Source organism: Martes martes, assembly GCF_963455335.1.
Source record: "Martes martes genome assembly, chromosome: 6".
Taxonomy (NCBI): Eukaryota; Metazoa; Chordata; class Mammalia; order Carnivora; family Mustelidae; genus Martes; species Martes martes.
In genome coordinates, this window is record NC_137893.1 from 12,031,615 (window position 1) to 12,046,957 (window position 15,343).

The 15,343-nt window shown below is 45.2% G+C and overlaps 1 protein-coding gene across 1 annotated transcript in view; it reads right to left on the reverse strand.

Moving 5' to 3' along the window:
- TIAM2 (TIAM Rac1 associated GEF 2) overlaps positions 1-15,343 on the reverse strand; it is a 111,643-nt gene that overhangs the window by 61,288 nt on the left and 35,012 nt on the right. The window contains exons 9-13 of the mRNA XM_080807247.1: positions 11,591-11,752; positions 10,080-10,184; positions 9,397-9,475; positions 6,821-6,913; positions 5,620-5,883 (exon numbers count right to left, since the gene is read on the reverse strand). Coding sequence (XP_080663373.1) covers positions 5,620-5,883; positions 6,821-6,913; positions 9,397-9,475; positions 10,080-10,184; positions 11,591-11,752 — 703 coding nt within the window. The remainder of the gene's footprint in view (positions 1-5,619; positions 5,884-6,820; positions 6,914-9,396; positions 9,476-10,079; positions 10,185-11,590; positions 11,753-15,343) is intronic.

Sequence of the window (15,343 nt, forward strand, 5' to 3'; positions counted from 1 at the left end):
CTCTTCGTCATCCTACACCAGGCCGTGGAAGCCAAAATGCCCTCATCCTCACCAACAGGAGATCAGTGGGTTTGCCACATCAGAGCCAGCTGTGCAATTCCACCCCCGTGCCCCCCACCCCTGGTGACAAGCTGTATAAGGGACACGTACAATTCCCAGGAGCAATTTCTTCCAAAGAGCAAATCTGCATCTAAGTGGCTTCTGGTAGCTTCGGGACCTACACTCCTCATACATCAATTCAGAACGAGAGTGATTCAGCACCGGGTGGGGAATTAAAAAAAGAACCTCAGGCTGCAATTACCTTCCTCATCGGGTGAGCACGGCTGGGCTGATGCCGTCTGAGTGGGGGCAGGAACCTAAGTCCCGTCTCTTCTGTCTGTGGAGTGCACCCCGACTCGCCTGGCACAGCATTAATGGCTATTTACAGACGGAGACGATGTTACTGTTACAACAAGCGCCACGCTGACAGAGAGACTTTGTTCAGAAACTCTAGGCCCAACAGGGCGCTCTCAAAAATCTGCTGGAATTTCTCAAAAGATGGCATACCCCAGGAAAAGGGATTTTTCAATCTAAACCACAAAAAAAAAAAAAAAAAAAAAAAAAGGCAGGAAGAGGAATCCGGGATCGTCAGGGGCTGGCACACCCAAGCCCTCCCCTGGCAGCCTTGGTGGCTGGAAACCAACACCAGCCTCTTTGCGGGAATTCCAGCCGCACCATTACCCTCTCCATAATAAGGCCTTACAGACGGGCTTCCCGGCCCGTCAAATACGGCCTACACGTGTCTCCGCTCTTTCCGCGGCGGATAACCCCAACAGAAAGCCAGAGCCTTAGAGCCAAGAATCAAATGGGCCACTTGTGTCCAAGGAAACCCAGGAACTTGACACATCAGTTCTAGATGGGCTCCCCTCTGCCCCGCTCTTCACGGAGGACCACAGGAAAGCTACAGGAAGCCCATGACTGCGCGGCGTCCTCGATTTGCTGAATGGGCCTGTGTCTCCAGAGGGCGGGCTGCGGTGCAAAAGAGCTGAGCTCACCGGTCAGCTGGCTGCATTCTGAGCCACTCAGGACAGTGGCGGTGGTCTGGGGCGCGTAATGCCCCCACCAGGAGGGGAACAACACGCAAACACAACAGCTATCACTCGCTGAGAACTTCACACAGATGATCTCATGTAATCCTCAAACCCTTGGCATGCAAGGGTTCAAGACAGGGTAGGTCCCACCTCTCAGGGTCAGACTAATGCCCATCCCCACCCAGGCCCCCCGGAGAGAGAGCCGGGTTGACAATGGAGCCTGCACTACCCCAGACTTCCTGCAGGAGGCTCTCTGATGCGCATTTTCCCAAGCTCAGCCGGAGAGTCTTCAACGGTTCTCAAACCATTTCCCCAGTCAGGGCATGTATCAATGAGTCTCAAATGCCAGTAGCATGCTTCTTTTCTAGAAAGGCAAAGATGCTGAATAGCAAGCTACCCTTCTTGCCCGGGCTCCTCGGAACCTGCTACTCTTGCAGATAGTCAGATACCTAAATAAGAAGGGTGTTTTTTTTGCTCCAATGTGAGCAAAAGACTAAAGTTAACAAATACAAATGTCTGGATACCTGACCAAAACCACAAGCAGACCAAAAGCCCTAAGCCCAATGCAGCTTATTCCCAGAGCCTCACACGTTTCAAGCACGCAATACGGGATCAGAAAACCTTTATCACAGACAGTCAAGATGTGCCCAAAACTACCCTGAAGCTTCTTCCTTTACCTTCTCATATTCTTATGTTTCTGTTTAAACAAAACGAAACAAAACACAGGCCTTCCCTTCCGGACCACCAGCTGTTTGTTTTTTATTAACAGACAGAGGACTGGCTTCTCCGAAAAACAAAATGGGAAAACCGTCCTTCTTTTCAAGTCCTGGGCTGGGGCTGCCTCAGGTAATGCAGAGGGAACATGAAATTGAGGGGAAGGCAGACTCTGAGTGTAACTCAAAGTTGAATGAAAACTTGTATATCAAAGTCATTTAAGTTCTTCCCTTTGTGGAATTTTTAACCTTCTTAGCAAGAAAATGGGACTACCGTTTTCTGAGTCATTGCCAAAGTAAAGCAAGGTAATTTTTCATACAACATTCAGCTGCAGAGGAGAGGGAAGAGGAGAATCCCGTTTTCAGAACTCCTGACGCATAAGGAGCTGGGCCAGACACACACAGATGTGGACTCCCTCGTAGGGACCTATTTGGGTAAGGGGCGAAACCATATCTTCCAGATGAGAAATCAAGGCTCAACGTCTTCATATGAGCTCCCCCATAAGCAGAGTCCATGCCGAGGACATGAGTTTACAAGTTTATTTGGAAGGTGATCCCAAGAGGTCCAAGGGAAGGCATAGGGAAGGTGAGACCAAGAAGGGAGGAAGCCCATAAAAGGCATGAAAACAAGGTTGCTACATACACGCGGGGCTCAGTTTTACCACAACCCCTTGCTGAATCATGGTACACACCACAGAACTGTCCCCGCAGTGGGTAAGGAAGCTCGGAGCCCCCCACCAGCACCCATGGTTCCCCGGCTAAGGGCTGCCCTGAGGTCGCACCCGTGCAAGCCCAGCCAGGATCCGAATTCAGGTTGGACTCACTGGCCTGTGTACCGGTCACCTCACTTCATGTGCCACCTCGTGCCACCTTCCCTCTCCTTTCACCCACACAAGGTCCTTGGGCACAGTCTCGATACTGTGTGCAAATGAGGGACTCACTCCTTTCATCTTTTCCGCCCTGGCCCCTTATTTTCTTTTCCCCCAACCTTAGAAACACATAGACGTCCTTCTGAGACGTTCACTCATAGGCGCTTTCTTCCTTCACAAGCATCACTTCAAAAAGAAAACGAATTCTGTATTTGCAAAGTGTGTGGGGAAGCCGCCCATCGTGGCCGTGCCATTTTCCATGGAAGCACGTTACTAGGGAATAGGGAGGGAGACAGAGAGCAGAACTGCAGGCAGAAGGGTGGCAGGGCACTCCTGGGAGCGAGGTTCAGCCCCACCAGCCCCACTAGACTCGGGGCCTCGCCAGGAAACCAGGGAGGGGTCAAGGGCTCTCTCCTGGGTGCAGCAGGGCCCTGACGGGAGGGGGCGGGGGGGGGGGCAGCCATGCATGCACCTGTGGGACCAGCTGCAGGAAAGCACTGGCAGCTGACGAGCTAAGCCATCTGTGTCCACAGACAGCAGCAGCTCTCCATAAGTTAAAAAGGTTTCCACCATGAGGATGGCTCCCTGGGGTGAGTGATAGAATGGCTATCTTTTTTTTATTTTTTTAAGATTTTATTTACTTATTTGAAAGAAAGAGAGGGAGCATGAGAGAGAGACAGAGACAGAGAGCATGCACGAGCAAGAAGGAGGGGAAAAGGGAGAGGGGGAAGCAGGCTCCCTGCTCAGCAAGGAGCCCGGTGCGGAAATTGATCCCAGGACCCTGAGATCAGGACCTGAGCTGAAGGCAGATGCTTAACCCACTGAGCCACCCAGGTGCCCCACAGAATGGCAATCTGACCCAGGGCCTCTTTGAATTGTTTCCGTGCAAAATAAACAAACAAAAAGGGGTAAACAAAAAGGGCTTAGCTGACCTGCTTCATCCTTACTATTTAAAAAAAAGGTAGATTTGCCACTTTGGCTGCTTTCTATAGAAATTCATTCCTGCGTTACCAAAAGTGTTATAGACTCTGCAGTAATCTCTTATTACGATAAAATACATAGAGGTATAATGGGCAGTGAATATATCCCTCATGAATAATGAATCCAACGAATGGACACACACATGTATTACGTGGAATGCTCAGGCCCATACCAGAGCCCGGGGTAAGTGAGTGATGGCCCTAATATAACCAAGTAATTCATTAATTCCATCACGAGTTCTGCTTTACGGTATCTGCTTTTATATGCCAATAGTCAATTTAATGGCATTTTAAATTGGAGTGAAGCCCCAAGAGAGGAAAATACCATACACCTTATTGAACCACAAATCTTCCATCTGATTTTTTAATTCCAAAAATGACCTAATAAACTCACTTTATAATGCAATCTGTCCGAACAACTCCTCTTTTTGTGTGTTTCATTCATTTCTAGTAATCACGCAGAGATTTCAATTGGAAATCCATTATCGCTACAATTTAGTATAAAAGTTCCTTTGCGTGGGGGCTGCCTAGGTGGCTCAGCCCGCTGAGCGTCCAACTCTTGGTTTCTGCTCAGGTTGTGATCACAGGGTAGTGAGATCGAGTCCTGCGTCAGGCTCTGCGCTCAAGTGCAGAAGTCTGCTTGAGACGCTCTCCTTGCCCTCTGTCCCTCCCTCTGTTTGAGTTGGCTAAATTAACTAATTAATTAATATCTAAATCTTAAAGAAAAATTTCCTCTGTGTCCACATAACATAAAGACCCTACGCTCTGTCTCATGTGGGGGCTTGACCACCTTCTTCCAGGGATACGGAGGGAGCCTACAGGTTTGCAGCAGTAGTGGGAGCCTCTGATTTACTTGCCTGCAGCATATGGACTATGCAAGAATTAATAAGCTCAGAAATCCAGACTTTCAGATTATTTCATCATGTAGAAATTTTACCTCTAGAAAAATAAGTTGGCATACAACTTCTCCTTTTTCTTTTCTTTCTTTCTTTTTTTTTTTTTTGTTGAAGATTTTACTTATTTATTTGTCAGGGAGAGAGGGAGAGAGCACAAGCAGGGGTAACGGCAGAGGGAGAAGCAGGCTCCCCGCTGAGCAAGGAGCCCCATGCGGGACTTGATCCCAGGGCCCTGAGATCATGACCTGAGCTGAAGGCAGCCACCTTAACTGACCGAGCCACCCAGGTGTCCCACAACTTTTCAATTTTAAGCCTTGCCAAAATTTTAAAATTTTAAAATTTATGAACTACATGAAAAGCTTGCAGTTTATTGAAAAAGTAGCCACTTAACAAAAGAGGTAAAGAATTATGAGACTGAGGGGCGCCTGGGTGGCGCCGTTGGTTAAGCGTCTGCCTTCGGCTCAGGTCATGATCACGGGGTCCTGGGATCGACTCCTGCGTCAGGCACCCCCCTGCTCTGCGGGGAGCCTGCCTCTCCCTCTGCCTGTCGCTCCCCCTGCTTGTGCTCTCTCTGTCAAGTAAATAACAAATAAATAGAATCTTTAAAAAAAAATTATAAGACTGATGTGCTACCTACTGCACCAAAGAGGAACCTACGGAAAAGGTAAAGAGCGAAACTGTACCCAATCTTCCAAGAGCCCAAAAGGTTGCTGCAAAATGCTTTTTTTGCCTTAGATTCAACTGAATAAAAAATCAAACTTTGTCACTTACGCTGGCCTTCATCTACCTTCAATCACAAAGCAATGACAATAAAAAATTATCCTGGATGATTTTTTTTTTTGAAAGACTCTTTGATTTTAAAGAATATTCTCTTGGGCATTTATTTTCTCCTTCCATGGAAGTGTTATAATTTCTACAGTGCATGAAATTTTGATTAAATCTACTTGGTCGGCATCTGTGTTCTTCTCCTAATGAATGAGAAAGCATTCCTTGAACAGCCTAAATAATCTAAGTTTGCAAGCAAAATTACAGCCTAAAAATATCCACTGTCGGCACCAGCAGCAAAGAAGGAAGAAAGAACACAGCCTCACCATTGGTTGTATTCTTTTTAAAGTTGTCCAGGAACTCCTCCAGAAGCTGGGACTGGTTCGGAGGGGGCAGCAGATGCTTCTGGTCCCTTGAGAACAGGTCGCTGTCTGACCAAGACGAGCACAAGGTGCCTTTTGTCTCTGGCGGCCGGGCAATCAGAGTGAGCCCGACGCTCTGCTCGGAAAACAAGGCCTCCATCTGCTTCAGGTCAAGATCAGACACGGCTTCCCCATTTAAAGTCATGATCTCATTACCCTTTCTCAGCCCTGAGAACAAGGAAGAGGAAACAAAAGGAAGAGAAGGGAGATGACTGAGGGAAGTTATTTTAACGAGAAGGTGGAGGACGGCTAGGAACTCAAACCATGGATTCCCAGGGACCATCCCGCGGCTGTCTTCGAAGAAAGGCCAAAACGCTTAGATTGGGAGGCCGCTGACAACACATGACAGGTCTCTCAAAGCCAGGATTAAAAGGGACAGTTTGGGGGTTTTGTTTTTTGTTTTGTTTTGTTTTAAGTAAGCTTTCTGCCCAACGTGGGGCTTAAACTTACAAGAGTCCTGTGCTCTATGGACTGAGCCAGCCAGGTGCCCCCAGAAGGAACAGTTTAAAAAAGAAAACCAGGAGTAAGTGGGTAACTCAGACAGTTGAAGGTCCCCCTCTTGATTTCAGCTCGGGTCCCATCTCAGGGTCTTGAGCCAAGGACTCCGAGCTCAGCAGGGCCTCTGCCGCACAGTCTTTCCCTCTGCCCCTCCCCCTGATTGTGCCTGTTCCCTCTAAAGTAAATCAATAAATCTTAAAAAAAAAAAAAGCGGGGGGAAATACCATTTGACCCTCATTCCTCATTCAAATTCATTGTTCCTCTATTTACCTGATGTTAAATGCCATGAAAAATAACATTTACCTGTGTCTGTCTGGCTTTGTTTCCTTTCTCTGTCTGTCTGCACACCGCCTGTGTGTATACATGCTCTCCTTCAAAACACTCCCCCCCGCAAATTCTCTCTCTCTCCACATATATATATAGACATATATGCTTATATAAAAATATATACGCATGTGCATTTTCAATTAAACTATAAAGTGTACTTTTTTCTAACTCTAAGAGAAACCATTCTCTGACAAAACTGTAACAAGAGACTTTCCCCAGGCAGACTGCATCCCACAGTGTTGAACGGAGAGAACACAGAGACACTCTGTGCTGCACAGACCTTCTCCGTATGCCAAGCCGTCAGGGAGAACGTCGCTTATAAGTATGCGGCTGAGATGCTGATGCTCGTCCACCTGCGCTGTCACTGCAAACCCTGCGAGTGGCAGTAAGAGAAGAAAACAGGTCTAAATTCAGCACGCTGGTTAATTTCTCCATCAGCAGCAGCCCCCCTACCCCTCCCACGCCCCGCCGCCAAGCATCTTTTCTCCTAAGTATGCAGTGTCCGGGAAGTCACGTTACAGGTATTGAGAAAGCACAGCTCTCCGGCAGGGGCAGAGGAACAGGGACGTGTCAGATCTAAAGGTTCAAGGGAGGCACGACCTTGTTGGAGAGCAGAGACGCTGCACCCATGTCTCGAGCAGCATTATTTACAGCAACCGAAAGGTGGAAGCTACCAGACCGTCTCTGGACAGATGGACGGATAAACACAAAGAAGTATGCACACACAAGGGAACTGCGCCCTCCTAAAAGGGAAAGATCCGACACGTGCTATCACACGGACGAACCCTGAGGACGTCATGCTCGGTGACAGAAGCCAGTCACAGAAGAACAAATACTGACTGTATGATTCCACTTGTCTCAGAGACTGACAGCCGTCAAATCCATAGAGGCAGAAAGCAGAAGGGTGGTTGGCGAGGGGTGGGAGGAGGAACTGGGAGTGACCGTTTACAAGCTACAGAGTTCCAGTTTTGCAACGTGGAAATAGTTCTGAACATGGACCCTGCTGCTGGCTGCACAGCAAAGGAATGTATTTAATGTCACTGAGCTGTCATTTTTAACCATTTTTAATGGCTACTATGGTAAACTCTGTTATGGGTGTTTTACCACAATTTAAATTTTTTCTGCATTTTTTTTCAAAGTTGAAACCAAAAAGTACTCTTATTGAAATAAATTAAATTGGGTTCAATACAAAGTAAATTGTTACAAAACAACTCTGTATGGGGTTAGGCATTTTAAGTAGGTGGAAAACCACTTGGATGCATACCGTAGCTGCCCCTAAACGCATCTCCCTCACCTGGGTGTGCCCTTCCCTCTGATTCCACAGTTGGGAGCACTTGTTCCCCTGCCTGAGTTCCATAATACTGGGAGTTCTTTGACAGTAAGAAGAACAATGTGTCCCCCTCACCCTTTTCCTCTGTGCCTCAGGCAGACTGTGATCACCACAAAGCATCTTTGCAAGTATCTCCCTTCTGTCCTTCAGGCGTTTCAATACAAAGAAGATTCCCAAACACCCACCAAGGAAAAGGAGAGTGAAGGTCAACAGAATACAGACAAAATGCTAAGAAGACTTCAGAGGGAAAACCAACACAACACTGGGTCAAAATAGACTAAATTAGGGGCGCCTGGGTGGCTCAGTGGGTTAAGGCCTCTGCCTTCGCCTCAGGTCATTGTCCCGGGGTCCTGGGATCTGCTCAGCAGGGAGCCTGCTTCCTCCTCTCTCTCTGCCTGCCTCTCTGCCTACTTGTGATCTCTGTCTGTCAAATAAATAAATAAAATCTTAAAAAAAAGACTAAATTAAAAAACAAAGAACTTAGGGCGCCTGGGTGGCTCAGTGGGTTAAAGCCTCTGCCTTCGGCTCAGGTCATGATCTCAGGGTCCTGGGATGGAGCCCTGCATCTGGCTCCCTGCTCAGCGGGGAGCCTGCTTCCTCCCCCGCCCCCACCTGCCCCTCTGCCTACTTGTGATCTCTGCCTGTCAAATAAATAAATAAAATCTTTAAAAAATAAATGAATAAAATGAATAAAAATAAAAAAATAAAAAACAAAGAACTTGTCAATTATATCAATTTAAAAAAAAAGACACAAAGAACAAATCTCAAGAAAACTAACATATTACAATAACTGGAATTTGATCAGCTGGATTCATTTTAAAAGAAAAATATTACAACGATGTATTCAACAGGATAACAGTCTTTTATGGAGCTATGTATTGAGCATTGTCTAATTACTGAGTTCCCATAGTCAAAGACAGAATAAAATATTGAAATGAAGTGTAGGACATGAGCACAGCCCAAAAGGAGCTCAAAGCCAAGTTTAAAGACAAACAAATGGAAATGCAAAAATCAAGTATTACAAAGTGATTTGGATAATATTGACCCTTAATTTTTAAACTGAAGGTAAAGCAATCAGATAAGCCCTCTTTAAGAAAGTTAGACCTTCAGTTAGTTCCTGGAGGCCAGGTGGATTTCCACAGAGAGGAGGGAACGCGGCAGGGAAGCCTTGAACGGCGCCATTCCTGGTGGGTAAAAAGCTGAGAGCAAAGACACGGAGGAGAATCGGGACTTACTTGGCTCAAAAAAGTAATTTCATTGTGTTACTCTCACCACCATACTTTCAAACTCACCAATTTTTATACTTACTCCTTTTACTTTGGTATTTCCCCCTCATATTAATAAGTATCTTTTGAGCCTAATATAAATAAATAGACATGGAGGAAGGGAGAGAAAGTTCAGAAACTACTGTCATGGTTGACACTGAAAATGTAAATGTAAAGAAAAAAAATATTAGGTCCAAAGATACTGGAGCAAACTAGACACAGACGGACAACGCGGCTCTCCGAGTGGGTTCCTGTGCTCACCGAAGTCAGACACACTTCCGGTCTTCGTGAGCTGCACGTCATAAACATTCAGCGGGAAGATTTCTATTTCGTCATAAACCTATAAAAGGAAAAACAACAAAATCAAAACATTTAATGTCATGATATCTTGGAAATTTTTAAAAAGATTTTATTTATTTTTTTTTGAAAGAAAAGTTATTTATGAGAGAGAGAGAGAGAGAGAGAGGCAGGGAGAGAGCATGCACGAGTCGGGAGGTGCAGATGGAGAGGGAGAGGCAGACGGCTTGCTGAGCGCTGAGCCAGACACGGGGCTCAATCCCAGGACCCTGAAATCATGACCTGAGCTGAAACCAAGAGTCAGACGCTCAACAGACTGAACCACCCAGGCACCCCTTTGGAAATTTATTTTAATGATATCCAAACTGGATGCCAAATTAACACAGAATTCCTCCCTCCCCTACAAATTATATATATATATATATATATATATATATATATATATATATTTTTTTTTTTTTAAGTAGGCTCCACACCCAGCATGGAGCTCAAGTTCAAGCGGGGCTTGAACTCACGGCCCTGAGATCAAGACCTGAGCCAAGATGGAGTTGGACACTTAACCAACTGAGCCCCTCAGGCCCCCCCACCCCCAACAAATTACAGACTTTAAAAATCAAGAGGCCATGGATGTGGTTCAAATCACTTGCCTGTTCTTGCATGAATTCATACAGTGCAGGGACACAATACTCAATGTTTTCATCCACTAATTTTCGGAGTTGCAAGCCATAGTGGCTGGGTTCCAGCTGCCTCATCTGTAAAGAAAAGACAGCTATTTAGATTTTCAGTGTTCTTTCTAAATTCATCATTGTCCATTAAAAATCAAAGTGGAAATTTCTGAAGGAAATACTATATATGGTGAGTGGAGTTTAAACCCGTATCTGAGAACTAAAATTTAAATGTGCAAAATAAAAATGAATAAAAAGAAAGACGGGGGACACATAATTATTTTTAATTAGGTTTTCTCTAAATGACACTGCTTATCACTAAAAGCAAGAGATGTATTTTTATGAACTTACGGGAGTATATTATCTGATAGACTAGACTAGATCTTACCATCTCCGCAAATACCGTCATTTTATACACTGGTTTTACCTAAGTTGTCTCTCATTAATGAAGAAGAGAAATTGTGTGAAATGGGAACACTCTCCTATTCTACAGACTTCAGAATTAGGAATTTCCTACCCCAGAAATGTTTCAAAAGGAAAATGTCGACACACACGCTCATTCATTCATAGTAACTGGGTGTAACTGACCCACTCTGATTCCTGGCATCCTCTATCACTTATAAGACTTATGAACCTCATAACTCGTGCTATTGGTAGAAAACAATACTGTTGGTTGTCTGAATAAAAACATTACATAACAGAGTAAAAGGACATGAGACTCATAAGAATGGAAGCTGTATGTATAAATGTCTGGTATCTTAAGGCTTAATTCAAAGTGGGAATATTAAAAGAAAAAAGTAAAGATTATTCATATCTATTAAGTATACATGGTAAAGAGTTACCAAAGTCCACACGCCTTTTCTCACCGTTCCAGGTGTTTGACGGCATTTTTCTCTGAAAACTTAAAAAGCGTTCAGCTCTACTGCGCCACCTGGTGGATGAAAAACCTCTGCTCTGATGTTCAGTCTATGACCTCAGCAGGCTCTCTTGAAGACTTAGCATAAACATTCTTTTCAGAAACAAAACCCAGTTTGAATAAAGAGTAAAACACCACTAACAATCCCCACCAAGCAACTGTGAATAGTATCGTTACTCCTTTAATCTAGAGAAACCGATAAAACTGCTCAGGAGTAAACCAAACTACTTCGAAGTTTCCGCCACTTTATTAACAGAGCCCTGTCTCTAAGGAACTTAAACAAGGCTTCAGAATTATTCTAGCTAGAAAGGTCTACAGAGAATTTCAGTAAAACAGCTCAGGTTCTTCATGAAGGCGAGGGGCCATAACCTAACAACTCCCTCTTCTGAAAGACGGAGGAGAACGCTAATTAAAGTAATGCATATGTCCATTAATAAGCATGTTGATTAACAGATGTTCATTTGTTCCCCTAGTACAGAAAGTGAGGTCTTAAAAGCCACACAGATTTACAAGGCACAGGGAGGCAACATTAATGATTCTTTCTACTGAGACCTATTTCCACAGCAAAATACATTACCTTGCATGCAAGAGTCAAAATATCTTCTACTCTATGTTCTGGCTTGATCATTACAGTAACCCCTTGATTATCCTGAAAATGAACGTAGGTCTGGACCTCCCATGTGTTGTCTCGGGGAACACCATCGGCTGCCGAACCGTATATATGCAGAAGTTCATCCACCTGTTTTCAGACACCACAAGAAAATACAGACAGATTTGATACACAAAGCACAGACACTAGGAAGAAAATGTCCCCTTGGCTCATGGCATATTTTATAGTAAGCCCTTCCACATTCCTTCCATCTGGCTTCTCACAACCCTTAGGGGCAGACAAGCAGTGTCTCCTCAACCATTTAGCCCACACGAAACTGAAACCCTCCAGGGAGGCTGACAGGAAGGCAATGGACTCCTCGTCCGGTGTTCTGGCCACGTGCCATTTGTGGCCTAGCCCAAGTTTGAACACCACACAGTGCTCGGTTTCAACTCTCCCTGCTCCAGCATTGCTGGTTGACAAGCGCCCTGTGAAATCTGCATTCCTGATTGCCATGAACTTGAATATGGGCTCATTTACAGCCACTGATGCCCCTGGCATCCTAACCCGAACCGCGCTGCATCTGAGCAACGCAGTTCTCTTGTTTCTACTTGGTGCGTAAAATCAGTCTCTAATCCGAGGAACGTTTTTTTTCCTGTCAGCTATTTCATATCTAGACACTCTTAGAAATCACCCCCAAACATACCACCTTTAAAAGGAAGCTTTTCCCAAAGATGTTTAATTCCCTGGACCCCATTATCATAGTAATTCAATGATCTCATCCTAGCATGAACTTCCATGATTTATAAACATAAATAGTTAATATGTATTAAGCAACTCAGAAATGTTATCCTCTGGTTAGACTCTTGCAATCGTCTGGTGGCAAAAGAAAGACAGACCCGGGGATCTGAAACCAAAAAACCGGGTGTTCAAGTTATACACTCTACCATTTACTCAGCAGGTCAGGACATTCACTTTGCTGAGCCTTGTCTCCTACTCTGTAAAAGGAGATTTAGTAATATAATTACCTAAATTTATTAGTTAATAACAGATTTTTCCAGCAAAAAAATAGAGATGTGAAAATACCTTACACACTAGAAAATGGTACTTTCAATATTATCACATTATTCCATCCTACTTATCATAAAGTTATCATCAATGGATTTTACTTTGAATTCCATGCATTAGAAAAAAAACCCACAAAGCAAAAAATCCTCCTATGCTGGGTTAAACAACTAGAATAGAAGGGCACCTGAGTGGCTCAGTCAGTTAAGCATCTTGGGCTCAGGTCATGATTCTGGGGTCCTGGGACCAAGACCCAGGTTGTGCTCCCTGCTCAGCTCTGTTTCCCTCTCTCAAATAAATACATAAACTCTTAAAAGAGGAAAAAAAAAAACTAGAATATATATTGAAGATTTCAAAAGAACAGGCTCAGGAAAAGCAAGAGAAGAACGTGTTTTTCTGTGCTGTCTTTTTAAAAATGTGGTGCTCATCTTTAAAGGGATGTTTCTGGATCTGTCATGGGTCTGTCACTGTCTGTGCATTTTCCTGGAAGATGATCATAGCCCAGAATGAATATCAACCTCATGTGCCAAACCAAAAGAAAGAAAAGGAATGGACACCTGGAGCGGAGAAGCAGGGAGCCAGCACGAACCCACTTTCCCCTGAAGGACCCTATCTCATACAGATCACTCTTCTCTGATTCAACCTCCAGCTACTTTTCCTCTGGGGAATTATTTCAACCGGGTGCATCAGCCACAAGCAGGTACTGCCTCAGAAGTCCCGAGGCCACCCGCCACCCCCCTACACACACCGCCGCCCCCAACCAGGCTTGCTCAGCATCGAACTAAAACCTCAGTAGAGGTCACTGTGGAGAAAGAAACCACCCAGGAAGCGGGCCCAGAAGTCAAAGAGTGGGTTACTCCTGCAAAGCAGTTGAATCGTCCACTTTCAGAGCAGACCCGGACAAACGTGACTGAAGATGGAAGGTGGGAGAGGGACAGGAGAAACGTAAGCTCACAACTATCCTTCCCTTTCCTCCTGCTCCCATCCTTTACTCTCCATCACAGAGAGACGGACTTACACGGGGCCAGATGGAAGAGCCCCCCCACCCCCGCCCGCCCCGGGCAGGCTCCACACCCATTCTGGAACTTGAACTCGCCACCCTGAGACGAGGAGCGGAACAGTCTGCTGACAGCCAGCCCGGCCGTCAGGTGCCCCTGGATGGAAATAAGCTTTCCGCATGTTGTCGGATCACTGACTACTAACAACTCGTTATGCGTTGTCCTGGCCCCATAGGTAAGAAGTAAGAAATATGAGGCTCAGAAAACTCTAGAAATTTGTCCAAGCACACACAGTGAGCTGTGATGGTGGTACTATGGGAATTTGAGCCCTAAAAACCTGGCTTCAGCCTATGCTCACCACCCCTGCACTACAGAAATATCAACCGGCCAGTGACCTCCCCACAAAATGGATACAACCTGACTTTCTCAAATCTTTTGTTACTCTATAGCACACACCAAGTTCCGGTGGAACAAAACGGCTCACCGAACGTTCCCCAGAAAGCAGCAGCTCTCTTATTTCAATTTCCCTTGCTGCTCTACCTTCCTTACAGCTCCAATGCTAAAACCAGATACATCCTTCAACCTTACTTCCATTGCTACCCTCTCCCTCTCTAATGAAGTCTCGCCTGCTCTCTTCCCTCTTACCCCAAATTCACTCAATTACGTGAGGCTACTGTCCTCTATCCCTGATGTAGGACTTGACAAAGTCCAGCTTACGGGACAGTCATTTTTAGGTGCACACACACACACACACACACACACACCCCTCCTCCCTCCTTGGGGCTAAGACAAATGACAGCAGAAGCTCTTTTCTGGCTCTGAGTCTTCTTCGGACCTTGATACAATGCATTGTGCACCCAGAACATATCCAGCACAGGGGCGTGGAACTGGATGCAACCAAAAATTCAGTCATACACAGGCCTGAAAGGTAAAAGCTGCCCTATCCATACAGTGACCAATTCTTAATCTTCCCTAAGTTTTAAGAAGAGAAACTAGTAGATTCTTGAAGGAGTAAGAAGTTCTAGACAAGAGAAAAGGATGCAGACAAATGCCAAAGGACAGAATATTCATATTCTACTCAATATAACAAGGCTTTGGCTGCTCTGTGGAATCATTTCCTGAGCCTGCACTGTTGACCTAAGATCGAGGATGGGAGAGAAGACTCCTGTCAAAGTCAAGGCTGTGTTAGACTCAGAGCCTCTCCGGAGATCCTGCAGTGAAAACGTACACGGAAGCTTTTCCTGTGCCTTAACACATCATCTCAAACGTCTGCAATTAAAGAAAGGGAAAACCTGGTTATTCCAAGGAGTCATCAAGAACACGGAAAGGACTAACTAATTAGAACAAGAAAAAAAGAAGTTTGTACGTTTACAGATCTCCTAGGTTGTTGTAAGCTTTGCCTACTTGGAGCACAAACGAGACTGATCCCCTCAAGGGTCAATGCTGTCCCTGCTGAGAATACACATATGTGGCTTTATTCTCAACACGCCAGATAAAAGCCATTCTTTTCCATTTGAGGAAAAGAGAATCTTGAAAACAAGGAAACAAACGAAGCCATCTGGAAAGCTCTTTTCCCAGCCAGCCCTTTTCTGAGGTGTTTCCTTCATCTTTTTACCACTTGCCCAGGAGCCAGCGGCCAGCCACTCCCCCAAGGCTGCGCAAACCCAACCTGCCTCCC